At 36.9% G+C, this 13883-nt stretch overlaps 1 protein-coding gene across 4 annotated transcripts in view; it reads right to left on the reverse strand.

Moving 5' to 3' along the window:
• Positions 1–13883, reverse strand: part of USP22 (ubiquitin specific peptidase 22) — a 112913-nt gene that overhangs the window by 44806 nt on the left and 54224 nt on the right. For all 4 annotated transcript variants that reach the window (XM_026082950.1, XM_026082951.1, XM_026082948.1 and 1 more), the window contains one exon: positions 11374–11475. In XM_026082950.1, coding sequence (XP_025938735.1) covers positions 11374–11475 — 102 coding nt within the window. The remainder of the gene's footprint in view (positions 1–11373; positions 11476–13883) is intronic.

Raw genomic sequence — 13883 nt, forward strand, 5'->3', positions numbered from 1 at the left:
TCTTTGGGCACTACAGCACACAGTATGTACAGAGCTGAACAAATTTAAAGAAGCTGAATAAAGGTATGGAGAAGCCCCTAAAGCAACCAAATAGCTAAAATAAGAACAGCCCTGTCTCTCACACTATGCAATGCAAAGTTGAAGACATTAAAGTCCTACAGACCAGAGCATAAAAAGAATGATTAATCTGATAATCACAGGAAGGTCAGGGAGGACAGACAGAAGACGCCCAACATCTAAAAAGAACAGTAGTAGGCAAAGAGATTGTCAAAAACTACATTACCAATTAATACAAAGCATTTATGACAACCAAATTTATAAGGGCTACTTAAGTTTTAAAGCCTTCTAGGTATTTTTATATGGCAACTGGTAGGCAAAGAAAAAAGCCTTTACACAAAACAAAATACTTCAAAAGGTAGCATAAAATATTCTCTTTGCCCTCCCCCAAAGCAGTCAAACTTAAAAGCTCAGTGAGATCTTGCATGATCTGCACAGAAGCATAAGACTTAGAGTGCGAATCCTGTGCAGATGGCATCTTTAAAGAACAAGAGGTACTCCCACTAAACTGACAAAATAAAATTCACACCCGCAGCCGTCCTTTTCCCCCCAATATCACACCATATGCTGCCTACAAGTTTTTACCCTTCCTCAAAACAGATTTCACAAATTAATAACTTAAGGAGTAGGCTAACTGCCAATAAAATTAAATACATCCAAATATATTAATACGCACAAATTATTGTTGCTGAATTGGCACAGAGCTATTCCAACAATCCACGACACACAAACCATACCACATGCTGTTTATACATATTCCTAGTTTCAGTATATACTGTATCTACCTTCTGGCCACACAAAGCCCAAATCTAGAAGCAGATAGGAAAGAGCAGAATGGAAGGTCATAGTAAATAAAATCCAAAAGTGATCCACAAGAGAACAAAACTGAGATGGAGATTACTGGCCTTGTTGAAAGGTTCATGCTCTCAGTAATGTCACAGAGTTAAGTAAGTTAAAATACAATGGTAAATCAAAAAAAAAAATTTTTTTTAATAAATAGTAAAGAAAACACCTTCTCAGGCTAAGGGTACTTCTCTCTACTTGCCCATGACAAGAAAAGACAGGCACACATTCAGACGGTAATGCTTGTAGCTATGCGGGCTAATTCTGAACTTCCTTATCCGACTCCTGATTTACAGATTATGAAACTATCTTTGCTCTGACTGCTTCACTATGCAGCAAAAATTTCTCCATTTCAAGAAAGGAAATTTATTTTTCAGAGGATCACTGCACAACATTGACAAAAAAGAGCTACAGTATACAAGCTGGCATAGTACGTTCAAGGAACTGGGAAACATACTGCTGAACTCTAGGTGTGCTTTCAAAGAAGCAAGACAGAGATGCAGGAATCTAAGCATTTTTAATACGTCTTCTTTTTGTAAACATTCACATTGTGTTTTCTTTTTTAAACCATTTAAACACTACTTTAAAGAAATGTCTTGATAGTTTTTCTTTAATTCCAAGCAAATAAAAAAAACCCTTTAAATAAAGGTATCCTATTCAGAGGGCAAGAATCTAAAATTCTGGCCATATTCTACTGTCAGATTTCTCCTGATAAGAAATCTCCCATTCCCACAGAAAACTGTTCAAGCAGGTAAGTGACTAACACTTATTGCATTTTTAATGTTAAATACCTAGTGTTTTGACTGCATACGAAGTTATACAATGACTAAGCGAAGAAAGCACAGTGCAGAAATAATGCATCTACTTTACCACTGGAGAGAGAGATAACAAATAAATGAATCAGCAAACATTTTATACTTGAAAGTTGCATCAGTATCCAGAAAGGGGGGGGGGGGGGAAGCTTTTTTTTTTGGTCCTGCTTCCTATCCGGACCCAAACGATGAAGTTAAATCTGAGGAAGTGCAGAAAACAAGTTTAGGGAAGTCTAATTGTGCCATAGTGAATGAAGAGTGATGTGTACAGATCAGTAACAACATGGATTTCCTTTCAGAAATCCAGAGGAAGAAAATCAGGTTTGAGTCAGACGTTTGGAAGACGATCCGGGTCCTGGATCAAGAACCCTGCCTTCTAAAGAACTGCACATTGTGAACACACGCAGTGGAGCTTCCTTTGTCTCAAATCCCCAAGAGCCACCTACAGTTGCAGAATTAAAATGTTTTTTGTGCAAGTAATACATATGGCAATTTTCCAAGACAGGATAACAGAAAATTCAACCTCAGCTGCAATCTGCCTATTTCACATACAGACAGTTTTAACTTTGTGCAGTCTTCGAGGGTTGTAGTAGTGATATCCCAGGAGGTTAAGCATTCTGGCTTTACAAATTTTGGTGCTTATGCCCACATTTCATCATCTGTGGTATCTTCTATTACTGCAGCTATACACATACATTGTTGTCTCTCTCTGCTCTTATTTCCCTACTAATAAAATATGCAATACCCATGTTTTACAGAAAAAAACCCAAAACATTTACAATTTTTAGAAATCTTTATAACCTGTATGAAAACCCCCTATTCCTGAGACAACATGAAATAYATATAAAGGTATATTTCCTCTAGCACACATTTATAGCGCATAACTGAACAAGTTGTTTTCAATGCCAATTTATATCACCAAGCTCAAGCTTCAAGGTAACTACTCCTCAAAACACTTTTTGACATTGTTTAATTTTACTGGAAACACAGCAAAGGCAAAGGATTTATTCTGTATATAGATATTCTGAAAAACAAAGCATCTTATTTATAAGACCTGCTAAGAATACTCCTGATCTGCAAAATTTTAACAGTCTGATAGTTTCTTCCGCATTCCATACAGTACTGCAAAAGATCAATACAGGGGGGAAGCCTAGCAAGGGCCAAAACTAGCCATTTATTTCTAGACTGCATAGTTTCTTTTTCCAAGCTACCCCACTGCTATTGCCTGATATTCTCTAGAGAAACGATGTTGTATCAACTGCTTTACACTTCAACTTGCTAAAGCATTCTTACTTGAAAGCAGGACTAAATCCTTGTGAAAACAAAACAAAACAAACTCTAAAGGAATTAGTATCCTTCTTTCTTTTATCTTTACGGGTTGAAAAATATGCCCTGCAAATTTTATGTATTCTCCAGTCATCAAGCAAAAATAGGTAAGGTATTTACATTACTGCTATTTCTAAAGAGCTTTTCTTCTTTTGGGGAGGGGGACTGTGTTTAAAGGTTCAGAAGGGAAGAGCCATGAACTCTGAGGCCAGCCATATACACTATGGCAGGGACAGTAAATGGCATAAGCCAAAAAGGTCATTTAATTTTCAGTCTTACAACTGATTGATTTTAAAGGACAAGGCAGAAGGAAGTCACATAATTACACAGTTTTTCATTTAAAAACATTAAGCTAAATACACAGCAGTAGAAACTACATTACTGCACCACTGATGCTAACTTCTCAAAGAATTTATGTTCTTGACTTCTTCACGTAAGATGCTAAAACACCTGGAAAAAATTGTGTTGTCGTTTTCTGTTAAAATTTACTTCCTGGCTTGCTCCAATACCAAACCTTGTGAAGGTGACAATCCAACAGGAGTTAATCTTTTCTGGCTTTGCTGGTAGACAATGAAATTACAGCTCAGATGCAATGTGGCTTGCTGCCACCAGAAGGAGGACGCTCCCCCTTGCTCCTGGTCATGCCTCCCGTCCTCTGTGTCGCTCTGCCCTTGCAGCAGCTTTGAGTGTGTCAGAACCACTGCTGAACGTAACAACCCAGCAGAGCATTGCCCTTGCAAAACCACCCCACCAACAAGCAAATGTTTTCTGCCAGGTAATGAACTGAACAGGCTCAGCAACTGGCTTGACGAGCGTGGGACCATGTTGCTGGAATTAGAGGAGGGGGGGACATACACTAGGGAAGAGAGAAAAGAAAAGGGATTCTTCCCGACAGAAGAAACCTGCCTGTCTACCTCAGCTGTAACATATGTCTTCATGCTTAGCAGATATTAGAGACATGGACTGCTAGCCCTTTCTCTTAAGGCATCAACATGGGGGAGTGGGAGAGAATAAAGTTGTAAAAACATGCTTTCACCAGAAATGCTTTTTAGAATTCGGTTCTCTTAATGGTCACTGAAGAGCTTGCCTCTGTACAAACATGACATGAAATGAAAGCATAAACAGGACAACTCATGTGCTGAAAGACATCGACTTACGCACCTGCTGGAAGGGGGCCCAAAATTCAATCACATATTGTGATAGCGGCAGGGAGAACGAGCACTGGTTCCTCAGTAAAGCTAGTCTGGGCTCAAACGAGCTTTCTCAAAGCATTGTTAATTAGTAAACTTTTCAAATGTGAAAATAAGGCTACTTACGCTTTTCTATAACAAAAGTTTGGCTTCTTTAAACTACATGAGCAAATACCCGTTTGTTATGAAAGACATTTCAACTGGTCAGATGCAACTGCTCTGTAAACTTTAGCTTTACTAAGACATGGCAAGACATGACAGCTAAGGAAATTAAGTACTGGTCCTTCTAACTGGTAAATAATAAAATCAATTGCATCTAATTTAGAGGTGTCTAACTCATTTTTCTTCAGTTTATAATGCTATATGAGAACAACAGCCATTTATAAATATATTTTATGATAATTTTCCATTCAAGAACTTCTAATATCCCTTAAACTACTACTTTTCCTCAGTTATTGCATTTTTCTACCATGAGGTTAATAAACATGTCTTAGCTCAGGTAGTATTCCCACAGCTAAAAAAAAAAATCACATAGTTCTTTGCCTAACAGCTATATTTTTCACAATCATCTTTCTAAATATTAGTAACCTGCTTAATATCTTATTTACACAACTAGGAATTGCTGCAATACAAACTATGACCACAAGCTAGAGGGGGAAGAAGATAAAAAAAGAGTTTGGAAGAAGATACTTCAACCTAAAATGTTCCAAAACACTATCTAAATTTTGAGAATTACTTTACTTATAAAGTGATGTTTAATTGTAATGAATTATTCTGTGCCAAAGATCACAAAGTCTGAAATCTGGAAAAAGCTTCTCTTTCACATGTAAGCAACTGAACTGGACTACTGTTACACCTCATGTCATAAATCAAATGAAAAGACAGCCTTCAATGTTTATACAGCCAGGCTGCCAGTCGGAGCAATACTTTCTGGATATTAACAGTGTTCACACTGAAGCGAAAGAATACCCTCCGTTTCACCCTAGTTTATTGGAAAAAGTTTACAACACAATCACAACTGAAGATTAAAATGCTATATTGTCACAGTTTGTTTACATTCAGCATCCAAAATTAAATTTCAAAGTCTAATTGGTAAGGGAAGGAGAAAAGGGGGTTGCACTCATCTATCACTCACATACACTGTTTATACAAGAACCAAATTTCCTGGTTATACCTCCAAATTAAGTTCTTACATTTTTTCTACAGCATATTAAGATATGCATTTATTACATCTCCATTCTGAGTTCACTGAAATATACTTTCATGTATTGTGTCCAGTTTATATACTACATAATTAGGATACAAACCGGTTATACAGGACAGAGTAGCATAAATATTTGCATGTATGCTACACAAATATGTGAAGTAGCAATTTTTAATACTTTTGAAGAATTACTTGTAGTACACTGGATCACCTGAACAAAGTATTTTCTGTCACCAGGTCAGAACTGAACTGTATTTCCCAACCAGCTGTGGCATTCATGTTCCAGTTTTAAGCAGTACATGTATGACACATCCAGAAAAAAACACATCCACGTTTTTGGAAAAAATGAAAACCAACTGACTGTGCAGAAAGTCTATATCTGATTTGCAAATATAGAGATCATGAAGAGAAGAAGTTTACCTCTATTTGCAATTCATTTATCAAAACCTCCAAGTGGATGAGGGCTCATTGCCATTGCAGTGTAAATGCAAGACGTGATCGAAGAATAGTCTTAACCAAGGACAAAACTAGCCTTCAAAAGTGTTTTAAGCTAGCTGTCCAGAAAGATAATCCAGATAAAGCTGAATAAGCTGACATCCCAAGCAGCTAAACACAGCAGGGACTCCAATAATAATGTGGCCATCCCTAAGGTACTCAGAAGGAATTAAATCATAGATAAATCAATCTATGATTGCTGTGAAGATAAGCCGTATTAGGTAACGTTACAGCAGTTCCTGGGAACTAGCTTTGGCAACCTAAGTGACATTCACTCAAATGACAATTAATACACAAAAAGGCTACTGAAATATCAAATGTAGATTTTTTTTTCCAAATGCTTTTGGAGAGACAGCTTTATATTTTATATTGCTAAATAGGTAAACTTTAAAAGTCTAGCAAGACTTTCTAAAAGCAAACCTCTGCAACCATCTGCAAGCAGACGTCACCATATGGTTTAGAATTCTTGAAAAGACTCATCCCCACCAATTTCTCTTAAAATATCCTGAGAGCTTTGAGGGAAAAGGGCTTATTTGTTTACYTAAACTATCAGGTAGATTTAGCAAAAATATGCAATCAACTCCAAGGGGCAGAGCTCATGGCAAAGTAAAGGAGACTGAGAAGGACTTCCCTGACAGCAGGGTGGTATTTGTTTTGTATTTATTAATCCAACATTTTAGGAAGCAGTTTTCCAAACAGGTAACAGTCCTCATTACAAAATTAGATGAAAAAATTGCAGTCAGAGAGGAAACATTTATCTGAGTAGTCTTACAAGAAGTTTTTCATTCCTTTATCACACAGCGGCCCAAAAAATTTAAAAACTGGAGAAGAGACTTCCATTCAAAGCGCACTTGGTATGGTCACAATTTCAAATATAGACCCACTACTGCTTACAAGTCAATATTTTAAATTTAAGTTAGGGCTAAAAACTTGGTGCCGTATCAGATTATGTTTTTTGTTCTGCTTTTCCATTTGAGCTACCTTAAGCAGCATTCACGTGAAAAAATAAGTACACCATAAAAATGGTACATTAAGAAAAGACTTGCAAGTCTTAGTGTTGTCTTTAACACCTTCAAGTTATTTTTACTTTGGCCCATAAACACGGTTGTCCGTGAACAGCTCATGGAGCTCTGAAGGATGAAGAAATGCTTCTAGTAGCTTGTCTAGAGAACTAGGAAATAGTTTCCAGGCCACTGTTCATCTTCCCTTGCCACCTTTACACTAGAGCTCTGTTGCAATATTTATTCCACTCATGCTGTTCTTTCTCACATCACACTGCTTAGTGTTGCACAGCTGCAAAAACCACCTGCTACTCCAATGTAGCTATTGTTTTTCGCCACCCCCCTCACACCTCGTCCTTCTTTCTGAAAAGGATTTGCTCATTCTTCTATAAAGGCTATCCCCTCTGCCTTTTTGCAGCACTGCAAATGGGAATCCCAGGTGGCTCCCGCTAATTATCCATGTGCCTTGGGAGTCTAATTCTTCCTATTGTTAATGTACCAATCTTTAGCCACAAAGTCACTTCATATGCTAATCAGAGACCAGCTGATCCCTAGCTAATACTTCATGTACTCAGGAGAACTGATCTTCCGGGGGTATTAATGATAACAGAGCAAGACGAGCTTTGGGAAACAGTGCCCAAAAGATACTACATCTCTTTCGCTTCTAATTCAATACCATAAAAAAAAAAAAAGAAAAAAAAAAACCTTGCTTGTGAATTCGAGCTTGGTAATCACCCTCACTGGCGGAGCGCTGCCTCTTCCTATGCAACAAGAGACTGAAAATTTGGATCTTCCTTTTATGCCATTAGAAAATAACATAATAATTTTTTAGCCTGAATCTTACCAAGCTTTTTATATAGAAGTTTTGGTGTTCACAGTATGCCTGAAATACCAGCTTCAACCCAAAACCAAGATGAGCATTTCTATGAAAACTAGTGTAGGCCACGATTCAACAGTATTGCTGCTGAAGACAATATACGATAACTTAAATTTCTGCTCTCCCCTTACCCTCAGCATCCCCCGTGGTATGCCATCACTTCAGGTTTGCTTCTTTTTAAAGCGAGATTAGTTGCCTGATCTAGTTCACCTACAAACAACTGTGCCAGCACAATCAAAAAGGCAGCATGCTACAGCATCTGGGGGACAGCAAGGTCTGAGAAAGCCTTGAGTGGGGATCACTACCAAAGAGCGCATATTTGTAGCCTGAGTTGACTGTGAACTCTTCTTGAATGTCTTCAAATCCAGGAACTTCACCAGCATTTCAAGTCTGCAAAATCCTCAAAGTATGATATATACACTGTTAAAATCTGAACCGCATGAGGATTTTGCATCATGGCTTCTATGATGTAGATAGCTCAATGGTTCCTCTTGGTTAACAGTATGTTCCCAAAAAGTCATTCTGAAGACACTTACTTGCAACACTGGGCATAGTCCTTTTTTCAGATCCCAAAAGGCAGGAACCAGCATGATTTCTGTAGCCTGCAGCCTGACGTGAGTTTTCATTTGAAGAGCAATTGAATGGCAGAATAGTGATTCAAGCAAAATGTTACCTGTTTATCTTCTTGCTAGGTAGGAAATAGCTATCAGATGGAAACATATTATTTCAAAGGAGAACCAGGCAAAATTTATTTATTTTTCTCCTCGAGGATGTGGACAAGTGGTTCCTTCTTCAATGAGTTTCAAACTGTCACATAAATGGAAGCATCACTTTATTTTGCTAACTCAAATGGTAGGAGTTTTTCAAAGTATTTCCTTTAATGAACTACCAGTTCAATCCTCTATTATAATATATTCACTTTGTAACTTCATTCTTCAGACTTAATTTATGGTGCTAATGAAAGACAGAGGATACTGCAGCTGTATGAAAGTTCAAACAGCTCAGAGAAAGTAGCACACACAGCCAGCTGTTTGAGAAGCATGAGGTTGCTACAAATCTGGAATAAAAAAAAAAATCCCTTCATGTTCAAAGAGGGTTTTGCCATAGAGAGAAAAAAAAAAATCACCTAAATGAATGTCATGTAAATAGAATACATGTAATGCGCAATTGCAACAAAGCATATTTTACCATCTGAGTATGTCCTAGATACGAATAATGCCAATTTGAATGTATTCCACGATTAGGGCAAAAATCTTAAGCAAGCCCTCCACAGACAAGTTACGTATATCCTTCTCTAAGCCATGCCTCGCCTGGGTTTCAGAGTATTGTCCCACCTACTTTAGTTATAACACTATATACTTCACTTAGACAAATGCTCAAACAAGTATCAGCCCAATAACCATTTCAAAAGGTCATCACAGAGCAGTTAAAAACATCCTGTCTCCCAATTGATATTAGTGTTTCTCCAGAGGTAAGACAGAAGAAGAAAGTCCCCCTGCTTTTCTCCTAAAATACCTATAAAACGTTCTCTACAAAGCTAAAAGGCAGCTGGCTATGCTTTAACAGACTCTGTATGTAAACAGAACTGATCAACAGATGTGCAATGCTTATAGATGGTTATCAACATAGTCTTCATTTTCAAAACCAATAAAACAGTTTATCATGCCTACTCTCCGAACCATTTACCTACCTCAGAAGGTAAACTGGATTCACTAATATCTGTTATGGGATTTAACTAAAAGCTTGATGTCAAAAGAACTGAGTATTAGAAAGAGAGACATGGGAAGGTCCAGATAAACTGCTGCATTTCAGTCTGCATATAGGCTCTTCACTGATCTGAAACCCCAAACAGATGAGTCAGTGTAAAGAAAGTGAAGGGAAAGACTCTGAAGCAGGTATATATTTAGCAGCAGGTTAGATGGAGAGAAAAGGCTCAAGGACAATGGCAGGTCTTTTTTCCCTTCAGCTAAACCCCCAATGTATTTTTGTGAAAGAAAGCTAGTCTTTCGCTTTTAACTGTAGCCCAAAACTGCATTATGTCTCCTGGGTGCTTTGATTTTTTTCTCTTTCTAAATCTCAGCATATAGACAGCTCCAGGGCTCCGTAGGAGAAATTATTAAAAGCATGCCTGCAGAAGTAAAGAGATCAGTCATTGCCCTTATCCCCTGTGTTTCATGAGCACTCCCCCCACCCATGCAGCATTGTATGAGATTTCACACAAACAGTAATGTCCTTTTTAAAAAGGCTGAAAATTTTAAAGTCCTTTAAGAGCAGGCATAGTATTCCTTCAAATTGGAATGAGAAACAAAGCACAAATGTGTTTCATTTCTTCAGAAAGGTCACATCCACCTTCCAAATTCTATCAAACCAATTTTTTTGTCCTGTATCTAAGTAATCTGTAAGAGTATTTACAAGATATATCGGAGTTTCATAAAACACACAAAACCCCACTGTGAACAAGACACAAGCAATCTCTAGTTATTTTTTCCTAGGCTGCTTGAAGTTTCTGAAGCCCAGATGTTTTTCCAACTCTTTCCTGTGCCACCACTGCAAATATATAATCTTTTCTTTAATGCTACCATCATATCTGAGTTTTCAGCTTACTAAAACTTAGTCTACTTCTCAGCCCCCCCCCTTTTTTTTTAAATAAATATACACTTATCTTTTGGATTACTTAATTTTACTGTATTAGAAACATGAGATTAGAAAGTTATATTGAAAAGTTATATGATTATGCTGTAAATAACAACTTTGTAAACGAGTTCCAGCTTCTAATGCCTATAGCTACATCTCCAACCTTGCATCTTCACCATTAAAATGTTATCATGCATTTAACAGCAAAATGCCCACTAACTTTCACTAGAGGGGGTCAGGAAGTTGATTTTAACCCCCTACTTCCCAACCTAAAGACTGCAGAAAAAAAATGGAAGGTATTGTTCATTTTTACCACCCTTACCCAGATGCTCTTCAGCCATAAATAGATACACATGCATTTGAGAGGTCTTTTGTTCCAGACTACTGAACTCTACGCACTAAACATTTGATAAGCATTTGAAAACTGCTATTTGAAGCTCACTGGAGAACAAACTGTATCATTTCCGATTCAATATGAAACTGAAGAGAACCTGTTTAGTTTATAACATGAAACAGAAAGACACCACTGTGCTTATTCTGCCTGATAAATATCAGATTAACCAACAGAATGCTACAGTTCGGGATACATCTGAAGTAGAGGATTTCCCTTCATAGAGCTGCATGTGGTATCCAGTTAAGACTGAGTTAGTATCATTGAATTCTGCTAGTCTTTAAATACATATTGTTAAAGAGTTTCCTGTTTTGTAGTTGTTACACAGATGAACCATCATCAGTAGCTGCAGTGACAAGAGCAAACATCCTTCTACAGTGAGAGGCAAATGAAAAGTAGTATAAAATAAACATTAGGATAACAAAATTAGTTTAAAGAAATCCACTACAATAGCCTCAGGGCAAAAATATTTATGGATAAACAAAGAATTTTGAAAATACAAGCGACTACAGATGAATTTGGAAAAGAATTTCTAGAACTTACCTATGGTGCAGTTTGTGGTTATTTTTCTTCGCTTGGGGTTGTGTCGTAGCAATTCTAACTCTCGTTTGGTTGGCTCCCATGTTGAATACTTCTCTCCAATGCCTAAGCAGACGAAAAGAAAGTTTCAGGAAGTTGTTTAGTAACAGGATTTAAAAGCCTGTTCAAGTAAAAAATTGCAATATGCTGTCCATTAAGTTAGATTTAATCTATATACAACTACAAGAGACCGATTTAGAAAGACAGCAACCGACCTTCCAACAAAGAAGAACTAAAACCGGGAAAAAAAAAGTTACTTGTACAGAATACCTCTCCATTCCTAAGTAACTGTTTTCCACTACCAAATTATAACCCCATTTCAGTTAAAAAGGAATTCCAGCACAGCAATCAATTCACTGTTACTCAAAAATCCATTATTTTCATTGTGCTCTTCTCAGAAGGTCCAATAACAGCATGACTGTATGATTTTAGGAGAAGATACAGAACAACCAACTGGTATTTTGTCATTGAAATCTGACGAGTTATTAAACAGATCCAACTTAATGGACAGATACAGTTTTAGTCTTTACAGATGCAAAGCAGAAATTAGTAATTCAGAGATACTATACAGCATATGCTCTAATTACATGTTTTTGGACATACTATCACAGAATATGACCTTTCCTTATAACCACTGCTGCAGCAGCAGATATTAGCAAGTTATAGTATTTGATATTCATTCAGTAGATATTGGAGTACCTAATATTACCATGAAAAGTAGGCAGTACAAAAAAACCCCAAACAAACAAAAACACCCCCCCCAATACTTAACTACCCTTTGCCTGGGAAAATTCTTTTTAAGAGCTGCAGCTGAAATCTGCCATTATTCTTTTAAAACATCAGTATTGTATTTCAAACACATTTCTTTGTTCAAAAGAAAGAGGAGTAGAAATGAGTCAGGTAATCAGTAAGGAGAACAGATCAGAAGTAGGCACAGAGCTGTGTTCTGTGTAAGCCTGGTTCAAGAAAAACACAGCAGCGAAGCCTCATGTGCTGCCCGGCTCAGCACTGCTGCAGCATTCTATGCAGCAAAGAGAAATTGCTATRCAAGGTCAATTACAGTGAGTCACAAAAGTATCTTAGCATTAAAAATAAAGAATAATAAGATGACAAGCAATCTATTCTAAAACTGAGGATTAAAGTCAATTAAGAGTCATATTTTTCACAGAATGCATGCAGCTGAAACAGTGCTGTGCTACAGAAAAATTATAAATCATACATATGAAAAGAAGGAAAGTAGAAAATATAGCTAGAGGCTTACACATTCTGCATAATATACATTAAATTTTAATAGCTCTTTGATCTTCATTTTCAGAAATAGCTATGCTTGCCAGAAGTTACCCACCCAAAAATGTTCAATCCATAGTTACTGCTGACCCTCCAGGTTCTAGCAATAAAAGGTCTCATTTTTTGATCCTTGAGGACAAGAAAATCCATATTTATGTGGATGCACCTATCTTTTTTTACTTCACTTGGTTCAATACATTAGGCAAGAAGCATAAGAAAGAATAACAAAATCATATAGTCCCTTTCCTTTATCCAAGGTTCAGCATCAAGCAACACACCCAGGAAAACAGAAGAGGAAACCAATTACTGTGCAACAGATTGATGAGATAAAATAGCTGCAATGCTTTGAATACACCATACAGTATGCATAGGCAAACGTCGAATGAAGCAACTTTACAGAGGCGCACATATGGACAGTTCACATACGACAGAACATTGGCTTGCAACAAGTTTTATATTAGATATCTTCAACAAACCTTTTCATATTTGTAATATTCCCATAGGAATTCATATAAATTGGTTTGTAAGAAAAGCTCAATGTTGTTTTCAGCACCTTGTTACAACCAGCTATTGCACTGGCTAATGGTAAATTAAGCCTTGTATTCATTTACACTACAGCTTAAGTATGGCCAAACACAGTTAGTATAATTTGACAACAGGATGAGACCTCACAATAAAAATAAAAAACACACTCAGGTTTGTTTAAACCCTGCCTTTAAAACCAAATATACTTATAGCAAAATTCATACCTGTAAACACATGTGCGCTCAAATTTATGCATGCAATAGTTCCACATATGTCAGTGGGACTACTCATATAATTATATATCTATATATAATTATGTTGCTTAAATGCTTATAGGATTGGGACCAAAGCATTTCATAACAAGTTCGACTCTAAGGAAAGTTAAATAAAACAGACCGGATTACTTTGCAGGATTCTGAATGAATCAAATGGTGTTTAATTAAAAAGAAATCAAATCAAGCAGAAAACTACATGTAGTTAATGCCACAACAAGCATACAGAGCAAAACAGAGAGAAAATTTTCTTACAGAAGTCTCTCATTAAAAGAGTGCAAGTTTAAGTCAGAGAGAGAAATTAAAAAAAAAAAAAAAAAAAAAAAAAAGAAACCACAAAGAGAGTAGCACCACATGTTGCCCGGACTGCTCACCCAAGGCACTTCAAAG

Source organism: Apteryx rowi, unplaced genomic scaffold (assembly GCF_003343035.1).
Source record: "Apteryx rowi isolate R43461 unplaced genomic scaffold, aptRow1 scaffold_6, whole genome shotgun sequence".
Taxonomy (NCBI): Eukaryota; Metazoa; Chordata; class Aves; order Apterygiformes; family Apterygidae; genus Apteryx; species Apteryx rowi.